Source organism: Bidens hawaiensis, unplaced genomic scaffold (assembly GCF_021521415.1).
Source record: "Bidens hawaiensis isolate Kalapana, Puna unplaced genomic scaffold, B.hawaiensis_p1.1 tig00008044_1, whole genome shotgun sequence".
In the NCBI taxonomy this organism is placed as follows: Eukaryota; Viridiplantae; Streptophyta; class Magnoliopsida; order Asterales; family Asteraceae; genus Bidens; species Bidens hawaiensis.
In genome coordinates this window covers 24,299-39,452 of record NW_027491567.1, presented here as the reverse complement: position 1 = coordinate 39,452, position 15,154 = coordinate 24,299, and the positions used below count along the sequence as shown (strand labels likewise).

Here is a 15,154-nt window from a genome sequence, read left to right as displayed (position 1 = left end):
GTATCATTCTTGCGCGTTCTTTTTCTTTTTCAGAATGCCTCCTCGTCGCTCGTCCGTCAATGCTGACCCTGCTGACCTCGCTGCCATCATAGCGCAGCAAATTGCAGCAGTTCTTCCGGGTCTGGTTAACAACCTAAGGCAAGAAGGAACCTCGGGTGCGCCACAAGCCCCAGAACCGAATCCTACTCTTCAGGCCGACAGGCTCTATAAGGCTTTTACTAACACTGGGCCTACGAGCTTTAATGGATCCGAGGGAGCTGCTGGTCTTCTCCAGTGGTTCGAGAAAGTCGAAGCTTCATTCAACATGTGCTCTTGCCCGGATGAACTCAGGGTCAAATTCGCGGCGAGTATGTTCCACAAACGGGCTCTCACGTGGTGGAATATCGAGATTAGAACCAGGGGGCGAGACGCGGTCTTAGCCTTGCCCTGGGCCGAGTTTGTTGAGCTAGTCACGCAGGAGTTCGTTCCGAGAACCGAACTCCAGAAATTGGAGGCTGAGTTTAGGGCGCACACGATGAAGGGCGCCGATCACATGAAGTACACGGAGAGATTTCATGAACTCTCCCTATTGGTGCCCCACATGGTTACCCCAGCTTCACGCGCTGTCGAGCAATACATCAGCGGTCTTCCGGACTCTATGAGGGGCATTGCGGTTGCAGTTGACCCCACTACACTTAAGGCAGTGATCGATCTCACTGCCCGTTTGACCAGGGAACAGCTCAGGTCCGGTGTTTTGCATCAGGATAAGGGCAAATCTTCCGATGGGAAAGCGAAAAAGGGGAACAATAGGAAGCGGAAAGCGACCTACTTAACTGCGATCACTGGTGCTACGCCTATCAACTCCATGGCCCCCGTTTCAGCCGCAACAGTTCAGGGAAGACCAAGAAAGGAATATACTGGGCCGCATCCCAAGTGCAACTTATGTTCTTATCATCACCCAACAAGTGAGTTGTGCCGCAAGTGCACAAATTGTGGACGATTCGGACACCTGGTGGAGCGCTGCAGGAGTCCTGGCAACCAATTGGCTGTGGGGAATGCTAACCCTCAGCCTAACCCTGCTCGAGGCTGCTTCGAGTGTGGCGCGATGGACCATTACAGAAATCGATGCCCTCGCGTCACCAACGTTCCTCCGGCTCGCGGGAGGGCCTTCACCATTGGAGCTGCCGAAGCACGCCAAAACCCCGATGTTATTACTGGTACGTTTACTCTTAACAACAATTGGGTGTCTGTCCTATTTGATACAGGAGCTGATAGGAGTTTTGTCTCTTGCGAATTGGTTCCTTTGCTGAAATTAAAAATTTCCGAGTTGGAACCTGCCTTGGTTGTTGAACTTGCTAGTGGAGAGTCCACACAAGTGAGGTCTGTCATTCGATATTGCACCCTTACTCTTGTCACCACATCGTTCAGTATTGACCTTATACCTTTTCGTCTTGGAAGCTTCGATCTAGTTGTGGGAATGGACTGGCTGTCTAGCAATCGCGCGGAAGTAATCTGCGCCGAGAAACTTATTCGTATCCCTCTGTCTTCTGGTGAAATTCTAACCATTCAAGGGGATAGGTCGGGTGGATGCCTAAGAATCGTTTCTTGCTTAAAAGCCAGTCGGTACCTTCAAAAGAAGTATCCCGCATTTCTAGCCCGTGTTACTCTCAAGGAATCCAAAGTCAAGAGACTGCAGGACTTCCCTGTCGTGCGTGAATTTTCTGATGTTTTTCCCGATGAGCTGCCTGGACTTCCTCCTAGCAGGCAGGTGGAATTTCGTATCGATCTTATTCCTGGTGCTCTCCCTGTTGCTAAGTCTCCTTATCGTCTAGCTCCGCTGGAACTTCAAGAATTATCGAATCAGCTTCAAGAACTTCTTGGCAAGGGATTCATTCGCCCTAGCTCGTCTCCATGGGGAGCCCCAGTACTCTTCGTCAAAAAGAAGGATGGGACTTTCCGTATGTGCATTGACTATCGGGAGCTTAATAAACTGACCATCAAAAACCGGTACCCGTTACCGAGAATTGATGATCTCTTTGATCAGCTTCAGGGTGCTACGTTTTTCTCTAAGATCGATCTGCGTTCTGGTTACCATCAATTGCGTGTTCTGGAAGAGGATATCCCGAAAACTGCGTTCCGAACTCGTTACGGTCATTACGAGTTCATGGTTATGCCTTTTGGAATGACCAATGCCCCCGCCATTTTCATGGATCTGATGAATCGCGTTTGCCGTCCATATCTCGACCAGTTTGTCATTGTTTTCATAGACGATATTCTCATTTATTCTCGTTCGAGGACCGATCATGAGCTTCATCTCAGGCTTATTTTGGAGCTTCTCAGGAAGGAACAACTATATGCCAAGTTCTCCAAGTGCGAATTTTGGCTAAAGGAAGTTCAATTCTTGGGACATGTTATCAATGTCGACGGCATACACGTCGACCCTGCCAAGGTAGAAGCCATCAGAAATTGGGTAGCGCCTAAAACACCTACCGAAATCCGTTCATTTCTTGGATTGGCTGGTTACTACCGCCGATTTATCTCAAACTTCTCCAGGATTGCCTTGCCTTTGACCACTCTGACTCAGAAGGGAGAACCCTTCGTGTGGGGACGAGATCAAGAGGAAGCCTTCCAAACTCTGAAGAATAAACTTTGCCGTGCACCGATTCTATCGCTTCCGGAAGGTGACGATGACTTTACCGTTTATTGTGATGCTTCAAATCAAGGCCTCGGTTGCGTTTTAATGCAACGAGGGAAGGTCATCGCTTACGCTTCTCGACAACTCAAGGTGCACGAAAAGAACTACGCCACGCATGACCTCGAGTTGGGTGCTGTGGTGTTTGCCTTAAAAATCTGGAGACACTACCTGTACGGCACGAAGTGTGTCATCTATACCGACCACAAGAGCTTACAGCACATCCTCCATCAGAAAGAGTTGAACATGAGGCAGCGACGCTGGGTCGAACTTCTCAGCGATTACGATTGTGAAATCCGCTACCACCCGGGAAAGGCTAATGTGGTGGCTGACGCATTGAGTCGTAAAGAAAGGACCCAGCTGCACTCTATTCGAATTCAATCCAATCTTCCCTCCTTAATTCGCGAAGCTCAGAATCAGGCGCTTGTGAATGGAGATCTCAAGGGCGTTTTGTCGTGTGGAGCCGAACAGAAATTCGAAACCAAGTTGGACGGCATCCTCTATTTTCTTGATCGAGCATGGATCCCAAACTCTGAGCCTCTTCGAACGCTTATTCTAAGTGAAGCCCACAAGTCCAGATACTCGATTCATCCCGGCAGCAGCAAAATGTATCAAGATCTTAAACCTCATTATTGGTGGCCCGGGATGAAGAAAGACATCGCTTTATACGTGATGAGATGTTTGACTTGTTCGCGAGTCAAGACAGAGCATCGAAGGCCGTCTGGGCTGCTTCAGCAACCTATTATTCCTCAGTGGAAGTGGGAAGAGTTAGCTATGGATTTCATCACCAAGCTACCGCGGACGCCTAGCGGTCATGACTCAATTTGGGTTATTGTGGACATTCTAACTAAATCCGCTCACTTTATCCCGGTTCGTGAGGACTACACTACGGAAAAGTTGGCGCGGATATACATTCGTGAGATCGTTTCCCGTCATGGTGTGCCTAAGGGCATTACGTCTGATCGCGACAGCAGTTTTTCTTCCAGGTTCTGGAAATCTTTGCAAAAGGCCTTTGGGACAAGTGTGAAGCTTAGCTCTTCCTATCATCCAGAAACTGATGGGCAGAGCGAGAGGACCATACAAACCCTAGAGGACATGTTGAGAGCTTGTATCCTTGAATTCGGTAATAGTTGGGAAGCTCATCTGCCGCTGGCAGAATTTTCTTACAACAATAGTTACCACTCTTCTATTAAATGCGCGCCGTTTGAAGCTCTTTACGGTCGCAAGTGTCGCTCACCCTTGTGTTGGTCCGAGACCGGGGATTCACAGATCATCGGCCCGGAACTAATACAGGAAACAACCGATCAAATCGCTATCATTCAACAGCGACTCAAAGACGCCCGTTGTCGGCATAAGTACTACGCAGACAAACGACGCAAGCCACTCGAGTTTCAAGTTGGTGACCGTGTTCTGCTGAAAGTTTCCCCCTGGAAGGGCGTAGTCCGTTTCGGGAAGAAGGGAAAGTTCGCTCCTAGGTATGTTGGACCATTCAAAATCCTTGAAAGGATCGGACCAGTTGCCTATCGTCTTGAGCTGCCGCCGGAACTCGGTAGAGTTCACAATGTTTTTCATGTTTCGCAGTTAAAGAAGTGTCTTGTTGACGAGGCCCTTCTCATTCCCGTCGACGAGGTTCGAATTAACGACAATCTGCTTTTTGTTGAAGAACCCGTCGAAATCTTGGATCGCGAGGTCAAGAAGACCAAGCGTAGCCGCATACCGCTTGTGAATGTTCGATGGAATAACAAACGCGGACCCGAGTTTACATGGGAACGCGAAGATCAAATGAAGGAGAAATACCCTCATCTGTTCTCTTAGTCTCTATTCTTGTAATCTATTGTCTAGAAGTCAATATAACATTTGCAGCATGTATCAAATAATTGTGTTATTCAATGAATATCGTGTTGCCTTATTATGCTTATAAGTATTCTTTTATTTGCATCCACAAATTTGGCTACTCAGGGCTCATGCTGGGAGCACAAGTCATATCTACTCAATCATATGAATTTTGGGGAAATTTATACATTATTTAAGCCAAAAATTTGTCATTCATTCTTGCATTCATGGAGCATGGTTGTGTGTATGTGTGTGGTGTCGTGTCAAATTTTCTAGCCGCACACAATAGAGCTTATACATTGATACAAGGTGAGCTCGTAATTATAGTCCGGAATATAATTACATCAAGGTCACAGGTGTATACGTGTATAAGCAATATGCTATTGTGTAACTAGAAGTCGTGAACTCAAGGTTCGTGTAGAGAAATATTCGACAAAGGTTGAAGAAGTGGTGGGTTAGCCGCTGGTACACCCTATATATAAACCTCTTCGGCACGAGTTGAATATGTCTGAAGCGAAACCTGGAATTAGGGACTTATAGTTAGCGTGGCAGCTGTGAGACATTGAATTCAAGAATTACCGAGGGTAATATTCGCGGAAGATTGAAGGAGTGGTGGGTTAGCCGCTGGTACACCCTATATATAAACCCCTTCAATCCGAAATGAATATGTCTGATGTAAAGCTTGAGGATGATGCCTCGTAGTGGAAAATAGTGTGTCGTCCTGTGTGTCATTGATCTAATAGGAGTCGAAGGAAACACCCAAGTAAGGTTGAAGGAGTGGTGGGTTAGCCGCTGGTACACCCTATATATAAGCCCCTTCGGCTTGATTTGGGTGGTGCCTGAGACGAATATTAGAAGTGGTGGCGCATAGTGGTCATCATGGGATCATGTAATCTTAATCATCGATGCATCAAGTATACTAAAAAGCTAAATTTCGGGACGAAATTCCCCTAAGTTGGGGAGGATGTAACGCCCTGGAATTTGACTGGTAGACAAAAATCAAGGAATCATCGGAAACTATACACTTTGGGGTTCTGGACGATAAGTTCGGAACCCATATCATTGGAGAAATCTGCTTTTATCATTTGAAATGTTTATTTTATAAAACGACATTTACGCCTGGAAAATATTAATTTTTATGCTTTTGAAAAATAAAATGTTCTTATTTAAAAAAAAAAAAAAAAAGATTTTAAATAATTATTCGGAAAATGGTTTATAAAAGTTTTGCTGAAAAAGTTTTAGTTTGTTTAAAAACTTATGAACTCGACTAGTCTTGACCCGTCGGTAGCCTAAACCCGAACCCGAGTCACCCGAGTATTTAAGCGGAAAATCAAGTATTCTTACACCATCTCTTTCATTTCCACCAACACTTCCCACCCAAACACTCCCACTTCTAGAGAGAGAGTAGTGAGAGAAAGTCATCCAATCTAAGATTCGAGTCCACCAATCTGTTTATCGTTGTTGTCGGTAAGATCTTCTTGAAAATCATACGTTTTTACAACCAAAACCCGCCCCGAATCGAGCAAAAACTCCGACTTTTGTGTCAAGTGTGTTCTTGGTCAAAAACCGTCATTTTTGGTGTCAAAATACAAGCTTTTGTGTTTAAAAGTACTAGGAATCGATACCCCTTTCAATCCCGAGCATTTCCATGTCAAAAACTTCGATTTTGGGTCAAAAATCTGGAAAATCTGGAAAACCCGTGGGTATCTCCGTCGCCCAGCTTGAAGGAGTCGAATCAGACTCATTCGATCGAACCAGTCGATCGAATCAGTTCATTCGATCGAACCAGTCGATCGAATCAGTTCATTCGATCGAACCAGTCGATCGAACCAGTCCAGTCGACCGAATAGGAAAGCAACCGAATGGTCTCCAACTCATTCGACCGAATGAGCTTCGTATTCGATCGAACGTCTGTCTATTCGATCGAATGAGTGTCTATTCGATCGAATGTGTGTCTATTCGATCGAATGTGTGTCTATTCGATCGAATGTGTTTCGATTCGATCGAATGTGTTCCTATTCGATCGAATCAGGTCAGAACCAAGCTGTTTCGTCTTTAAAACCTAGTTTTTGCTCGAGATCGTGTAAGGCTTACACTCTTAGACTTAAACTGTGTTGTTAACTTATTATGTCCTTGTCTAGACTTAGAGGATCGACGTCTGACAGCACCCGACCGCCCTAGCAACCACACCTAGTCAACAAGGTGAGTTCATAGCCCCCATTTTTCTTTTAAAGCCTTTCAAATCATTGGGGGTGAAAACATGGTAAATGTACACGTTTTGACAAAACACATTTATTCAAACATTACTTATCATAAACACTTGACAAATCTTTTGCAAACAATGAACATTGGGAAAACAAGTAATCATGGCAGGTTACGCGTACCTTAACTTTCTCGGAAGTTGTGTATGCATAATCAAATATTCAGGAGTAAATATGGGAATCACTCAGCGTTTAGGGAACATTGGACGTTTGGAAATCAAAGTCATGTACCCGTTATACTTTATCATGAAAACACATTATTCATTGGTCAGTCTTGTGATCGTGTGAACAGTGGCAATATAGGTCACAATAGTGCATAGGTTTGATCTCCAAGTGGTCGATTGGTAGACAGGCCGTCACTAGATGTGGGATTCTAAAGTGATCGATTTAGAATACACGTGACCTATGGGGTTCTTAAGTGTTCGATTAAGAATCCGAAGGATCTCTTAAGTGTTCGATTAAGGATCCAAAGGATCTCCTAAGTGATCGATTAGGAATCCAAGAGATACTAAAGTACGCTTTAGAATTCTCTCATGGTACCCAAAGTGATCGATTTGGGTTACCATCAAGGAAATCAAGTAGCATAGTGTGGTCTTGTGTGGGGTCGATGTCAGGTCTTGTGTGATCATTACGCATCATTATCATTTTTCATCATGGCATGGTTACATATGATTCTTGGGTATCTTATACATATATCCTTGATACCGTTCCTCCTGCATGCATGGAAATAATAATTGGAATCTTTATACGAAACTCTTGCAGATTCAGTTGAGATGATAAGCATACCAAGCATAGTAGGATAAGTTGTAGGAGTGGTGGGTTAGCCGATGGTACACCCTATATATATAAACCCCTACAACTTAGCCTAGTATGCTTGTGTAGGGCTTATCACTACAGTATTAGTTAACCTATGAATTCACTCATCTACTTTTTTGTAGTTGACGTTTTATTACATGTTTTCAGGAAATGAAGCAGGAAGTAGCTAATAGCTGATAGAGGCCTTAGAGAGATGAAGGCTAGGCTAGGAGTTGTTTGGAAACTTGATATTTTGTATTAAAACAATTTGTTTCATGTTACCTGGATGATGTAATATTTGACAGTTTGGTTATGTTTATGCATTTAGACTTTTATACTATTGTGCTCAATCAATCACGACCTAGTCGCCACGCCTCGGTTTTTCCGCCATTACGACCGGGGTGTGACACTAAAGCAGTTAGATACGACCTGCACGAGCACAAGATGAAGACCCGAGATGATCAGCACGCGAAACGCCGCCGCGTTACGTAACGGGTGTGAAGATAGTACTTCGCGATACGCGATGGACTTATTTTATATATTATAAACATTGACTTTGGTCCATCGCGTTACGCGATGGACCTGGGAGGATCCCACGTAATACGCGATGGGTAGCAGAATCAGGAAAATTAGGGTTTTATATTATATGACAGTTTGACAACCCTATGAATATTCTACACGTTCTAGAGTAGTTTCAGAGCATAGAGAGTTCTGAATCATCCAGAGATCATCCGTATAGCTTACATTATCAGAATTGAAGATCTTTCGGTGTTGAAGCGCGACTAATCTTCTCGAATCATACCAGCTATGTGGAGTATTGTATTTTACGGTTTCCCTCACGTGTAAAGAACGAATGATTTGTAACTGTTATTGATTAATCTATGAGTATTGAAGTTTGATATTACTAGGTATGGCTGTCACGCCTAGAACATATCAGTAGTCTTAGATTGTGACGTTGTACAATGTCTAATGTTTAAAATCGAACTTGGCTCAGTTTCATCTTTTCACGTGTTGAGATAATGCTAGGTAAGTTAAGTTGTGCATGATAGGCGGGTTAAGTATTATAACATCTATAGATTTTTCTTGCAAAAACGTTAGTCTTTTGTACTCGCATTTAATGAAGTTCTCGTATTTATTTCATCGTCTACATTTATTAGTGTTGAATTATATTGAATAACATTATCTTTGTGTGTAATTATATCATCATAAGTTTATTTCATAATACACATGCTTAATCGTTAATATGACACGTTGAACCGGAATGCCTAGATTAATATTTTATACCACGTAACAAAATATGTTATTATTAATTTTATCCTAACTATTTAAATTAATCATGTGATTTAAAAAATAAGATATTCTATAACCTTCTAACTTTACCTTGTTCCACAAGCAAGTTATATCTAGTTCTTTAATTAAAAAAAAAAAAAGATAAAAGTGTTAGAAAAAAAAATGTGTCGTGAGATTTCTCTAACCCCACCATAATATTTTTTATTATTATCATTTTTATATTATTATCATTATCATTATTATTATTAGGTTATATTTTGATCTTTAAACAAGTTTTATCTTTATCTTCATTGTATTCAAACCTCCTACCCTCCAATATAAATATTACATTTTATTCTCATTATGTTTCACACAAAATCGCATTCTTTATTTTCTCTCTAAGCTGTTAATGCACAGATTTGGTGTCCGCAGCTGTTCAAATAGACTAGGGGTAGTTTAGTTTTTACACTTAATGTAAAATGGCTCATTCGCTAAGCATGTTAAGCGAATGAGGTTCATTTGTTAAAGACTAGACTCATTCGTTATTTAAGGTGTCCATTCGCTATGGAATATAGCGAATGTGAAGTCATTCGTTAAGGTATTACTCATTCGTTAAGAAGGTTAACGAACGAGAGGCCATTCGCTAGTGGAAAGGCTCATTCGTTAATAAGTATAACGAATGAGCTCTAACAAATGTGGTCTGCCTATAAATAGGTTAATTTAGTTATTCTACCTAGAGATTCGTGCTATATTTATGTATAATGTAAGGTTACTCTGTCGGATTTTCTCTATAATGTATTGATCTCATTAACGTTTAGTATTGAACACGAGTTAACGTATCGGTATTGCGACTAGATCCAAGGCTCTATAGCGTTTAACATAAGCAAAAAGAAGTAAGTCTTTATTATTATTTTGTTTTTCATTGTTGTTCTTTATACATTCTTGCTTTCTATTATGAATTTCTTTTGTTTGTTCTTATGTTCTTGAGTTTTCTTTTGAATCTTCATAATTGTTCATAAACCCTCATCATGATTATCATAAATTGTTAATAAAAACTTTACATTTTGCTTTAAAAGATTTTGATGATCATGTTATTCCAATAAACCACAATTATTTTCTCAAGATCTTGGATCAAAAGTACAATTTTCCATGAAAAACTAAGAATATTCTTATAATTGTCAAAAACTCATAATGTTGTCATAACTAAAAAAATGATAATCTTTACATAATTGGTCCTTAAACTTTCGTAAATAACAATAGATATCCCAAACTTAAATTTTTATACTTTAAACCCTATACTTTCACAAATGTCAATAAATATTCCAAACTATAATATTTACACTTCAAACTACTTTCATAAAGGTCAAATCACACCCAAAACTATATAATATTTGAAGTAAAACTTCGTTCTTTTATATATTTTTAAAATGTGGTCTTTTTTGTTGTTTCGATTTTTCCTCTCATCAAAGTTTAAGTTCAACATGGCCGACATGTAGTAACTGGAAGGGGGAAACGCCGCAATTCGAACCCGTGACAAAAGGATATTTAATATAAGGAAAGTAATGTGCATATATCCAATCAGACGATTAACATGGTTACTTTCCTCGAGGGTTCGATGAGAGTGTTGGAACTTATTAGGCCAAAGCATGTCACATGTCACACGAACTAACATAACTTTGATTGGTTTTCTTTGTTTTTTTTATAAAATAATTCTAGTCCACGTCATCCGGTTTCTGAAATTAAATCTCAAACATAATCTAGGGTGTCCTGAGACCGGTCCAACAACTTCTTGTTCGTGTTCGTGTTCATCCAATAGGAAATGTGAGTTCATAGCTCCTTTTACAAGGTTTTAAACGTTTTATACTTTGGGGTGGAAAACATGCATAATCTATTTGTTTTACATGCTGTTTGATTCAAGCTTTATTTCATAATATTTGTTATTTGTGATCCTTACAAGTGTATACATAGTCGCTTTGACAAATATTAACTTGTTAATCCCGTGGTAGTATGATAATAGATCTATCGGCCCGACCCACCCACTCAGGCCGCGGGTAGAGGCCTGTGTGTTCAGAATCTAACGATCGTTAAGCATTAAACATAATAGTCTAATCGTGGATTAGACGACTCGCTAAACGTGTCAGAGGTTTAGTTGTAATCACAAAAGTATATAAGTAACTTAACATATATGGAATGTGTGCAACATAAAACTTATTTTTCTATTTTAAATTTTAAACCTATGTTCTCACCAACTATTTTTAGTTGACACTCTCGCATATTTTTCAGGTGATACAAATTAAGTTATGCAGATTCTTGAAGTTTCACTTAGGGATGAGTCAAGTCTAGAAGTTTAATAAATAAAGTGTTATGTCTTGTTTGTTATTTGGATTATGTTTGATTTGAGCAATATGTTGGTTTATTTTAATAATAGTTTTTACATTCGATACCGTGTGCATTATTTCAATCTATGCACGCCCCGGCATTTTCGCCTTCGGCCGTGAGGTGTGACAAGTATGCGATGTATATCTTTTGAAATGAATGTTAACGAATGGATAAGAATAACATGTTTGTGTATGTTAAACTATAAGTCATTCAGCGTAACTGACTTTTAGTATGCGCGTATGCTAATTAAAGAAAACGGTGAGTTGCTTGGATTGACATCGAAATGAAGAATTTGTATTTATGTTTTAAGTTTAAGGCAAGTTTTTTATGTTATGAATATTTGAATGCTAAACTTATTTTCTACTGCAATGGAAGTGTTCACTGATTTTAACTATGTTTGGGAGTCAGTCCAATCACTGTGAGGCGCCCGAACCAGGGGCCTTACATAGAGAATCACCAATATCTCAAATTGTGGTATTTGTTTCTTCAAGATGTATGGTAATCAAATACAATAAATAAAAAGACCTATTTGAGAACGCACGTGACTAATCCCAACATAAAACTGTAACCTTTTGCCAAAAATTATGGTTGGGTTTACCTCAAGCTGGTTGAGCAATATTACCTCCGTCAGATGCTCAATTGATTCCTTTAGCTAACCTATTCACCACAATGCTTAGTAATACACAAAATAATATATGATTAAAAGATGAATGAGTAAACTTGGAAATAATGTTTATTTTAATAAAAGTTGACTAAAGTTAAGGGTTAAAGGTTGTAAATATTTTTTGAAGAAATATTTAAAAGATATGTTTACTCTCTTTTGTATATATACTTTATGCATTAAATTGTGTAAAATTCTTAAAATTGAATGTTTTAATTTTCTCATACATTATATATAGTATACATATAATAAATATTAATACGATAGCCATTATTTATGTTTATTTGACCTTTACCTCATAAATTTTATTTATTTTTACAAATACTAAAGGTTCATTAACTAGGAAAAATTGAAAAATAAATCTTTCATTTATTGCATTAGAAAAGATTACTTAGCATATATAAATTTGAGAGCAAGAATTGTTTCATATAAAAAAACAGTTTACAATGCCGAGTCTCTTGGTCATTGGTGTTCTCTTTTTCATCTCAACAATGCTTTGGGACTCCTGACTGGCATATGTTCGTTATAAACGGAGTATCTAATGATGTTATTGAAGCTCATATATATGATACATATGACGATGCCCCTAAATGTGACCATTGTAAATTGTCTCCTGGGCAAGTTTTTGATTGGTACTTTTGTCCTGTTGGTAGTTTGTATCATGGCAACTTCACTTGGGGTTCACATGCAAGAAGTGTTGAATTATATGGTAAGCACATCAGTAACGTCTGTTTTCATTATAAATTTTTATTGGGAACACAACATTGTTATTGGTTGGTTAAAGAAGAAGGATTTTATGTGTCCAGACATAATTTGTCATTTTCTAATCCAAATTGGCGTTTTGAAGGTCCATGGAATTGAGTATATGTATCTTGTGACTTAGTTAACAAATATAATATAATAAAGTTTCTACCTAAATGCTTCAAGTTTAATTTCATATTTGTTGACAACTTTTTTATTCATCTTTATTTTAATGACCAATCAAACATCTAATTAAACACATAAAACACGCACACTAATAAGATGTTAGAAGCGTTACGTCCATCAATACGATGAAAAAACACAATTACAACATCACCTAATATTCATATCCCTCCCGTAACACCTTTACAAAATATTAAAAATTAAAAGTGCACCACCTTTCCATGTCAAACCTTCTCTTTATTAATGTTTAATGGGCTTTTTTTATAAATGTTCTTTTAATTTAATTAAGCTTATATATATTCTAGCTAGCTTTGCTTTTCTTTAATTTCATTAAACATCTTTCTATATAATAAAAGAGAATGAGTTAAGCTACTTGTCACCCGTAAAAAGTCTTTGCATACGTGTCATGTATAGAGGCCACTTACTTACATGTCAGCAATTGAAAGTGTCACATCTACTATCTATTGTCCCTTTAGACTACTCTGCTATGATAGGAGGTTTCAAAGCTCCTCCACAGTGTCACGTCAGCGCTACGTGGACATTTGGGGCATCGAAGCCCGTGGTATAATTTCCCTCTATGGTAAGGAGGCTTCAAAGCCCAACCTTTTTTTTCATAAAATAAAAAGACCAACACAATAATATATAATACAATAATAAAAAAAATACAATAATAATAAAAAACAAACTAAATTAAATATGAAAACATATAAATAAAACTAAAAAATTACAGTTATTTTTAGTCATCGTCCTCGCCGTCATGTTTCTTGTTACTTCAAAGATGTTCAACTAAATCCAATCGAAGGCTGAAATTTGTTTCCTTTTTTCATGTTCTTAATAAATTAGCAAGTTTATCATCTTCGTTTAGTGTACAGATAGGCTCTAACTTATCGTTGTACTCGCCTTAGCAAACTGCTCTATCTGAATCCTCCAATATCATATTTTGCAAGATAATGCAAATGTACATTATGTTTCTTAACTTATCCATTTGTTGAAAACGAGTCGGTTGTCTAATGATAGACCAACGTTTCTTTAATGCCCTGAATGACCTTTCAATGTCTTTTCTAGTCGACTCGTGTTTTTTCTTGAAATACTGACGTTTATCGTCAATCAGGCACGTAAAGCTAAAAACCAACGTGGCCCACTCCGGATAAATACTGTCGACTAGATAATATTCATATTAGTAGTTGACATCGTTCTTGGAAAATGAGGTGTCGGGTGAGACTCCGTCTATGAGACGGTTAAAAGTAGGGGACGCATTAATCACAGCTACATTATTGTTTGCACCGGGCATCCCAAAAAACGCATGTCATATCCAAAGATCAAATGATGCAATTGCCTCAAGCATAATTGTTGGGCCATCATGATCACCCCGATGATATTGACCTTGCCAAGCAACTGGGCAGGCTTCCCAAGGCCAGTGTGTGCAATCAAGGCTACCAAGCATCCCGGGAAAACCGTGTCTTTGTTGATGCACCTTGTATATTTTTTGTACGTCACTTTGAGTCGGCCTCCTCAAATATTTTTTATGATATAGTTGAGGAATACCTAAGTTTAACAAAGTTTATAAAATTCATACTCAAAATGTTAAGGTTTTGAAATAAATAATTACAATAATAATACTCACATTTGCAGAATGTGTGAAGCGCTTCATGAGCCACTGTCTCTGACATTTGTAAATACTCTTCCATGGCGTTGCTCGCAGTCTCGTACGCTAGTTGACGAATTGTTGCCGTGCATTTTTGCATAGGAGAAAATCCCGGTTTACCTCTCGCGTTCGCCCGTTGTTGGAGGAATGCATAATCGCATACTAAATCACCAACTATTCGTAAAAATAGTTGGCGACCCATCCGAAAACGGCGCCGAAATCGTTCCGAATCAAAAGTCGCGTCCGGCGAAAAATAATATTTGATCAACCGGTCATGAGCACCTACGCGATTCCGTTGAAGATGAGGCTGCCTTGTTTGTGGTTGTGAGCTTTCGCAATGCTGAACTAAGAGTTGGGCAGCCTCTCGAAGAGCACTAAATGTCGTTTCATCCTCTAAATCCGAATCTGAAATAACGTTGATATCGGGGTAGTAGCCGGGTGTCGAAGATGATTCGAAAGACATATATGTGGAGAAAGTTTTAAAATGTTTAAAGAGGAGAATGAGATGTTTGTAGAGATTGGGTGAATAATATATATATAGGATTGGGTTCATTTCAGAAATATTTTTAGTGTGAGAAGTGCGAGAAGAGATTCTGGCCAATCATAAGTTTTTTTTTTATTTTGGATTATTTAATTGTAGAAGTATATTAGTTAAGTTTAGGAGTTTCTTTTGGTAACTAATACTAATTAATGTTAAGTTACAAATGATTATATAT

At 39.1% G+C, this 15,154-nt stretch overlaps 1 protein-coding gene across 1 annotated transcript; it reads right to left on the bottom strand.

Moving 5' to 3' along the window:
• Positions 1–14,099: 14,099 nt before the first annotated feature.
• On the bottom strand, positions 14,100–14,901 carry LOC143636793 (uncharacterized). The gene is made up of 2 exons (XM_077104294.1): positions 14,418–14,901; positions 14,100–14,338 (listed from the first exon to the last, which is right to left on the bottom strand). Exons 1-2 carry the CDS (start codon positions 14,899–14,901, stop codon positions 14,100–14,102), a joined length of 723 nt encoding a protein of 240 aa, XP_076960409.1.
• Between the last annotated feature and the right edge of the window lie 253 nt (positions 14,902–15,154).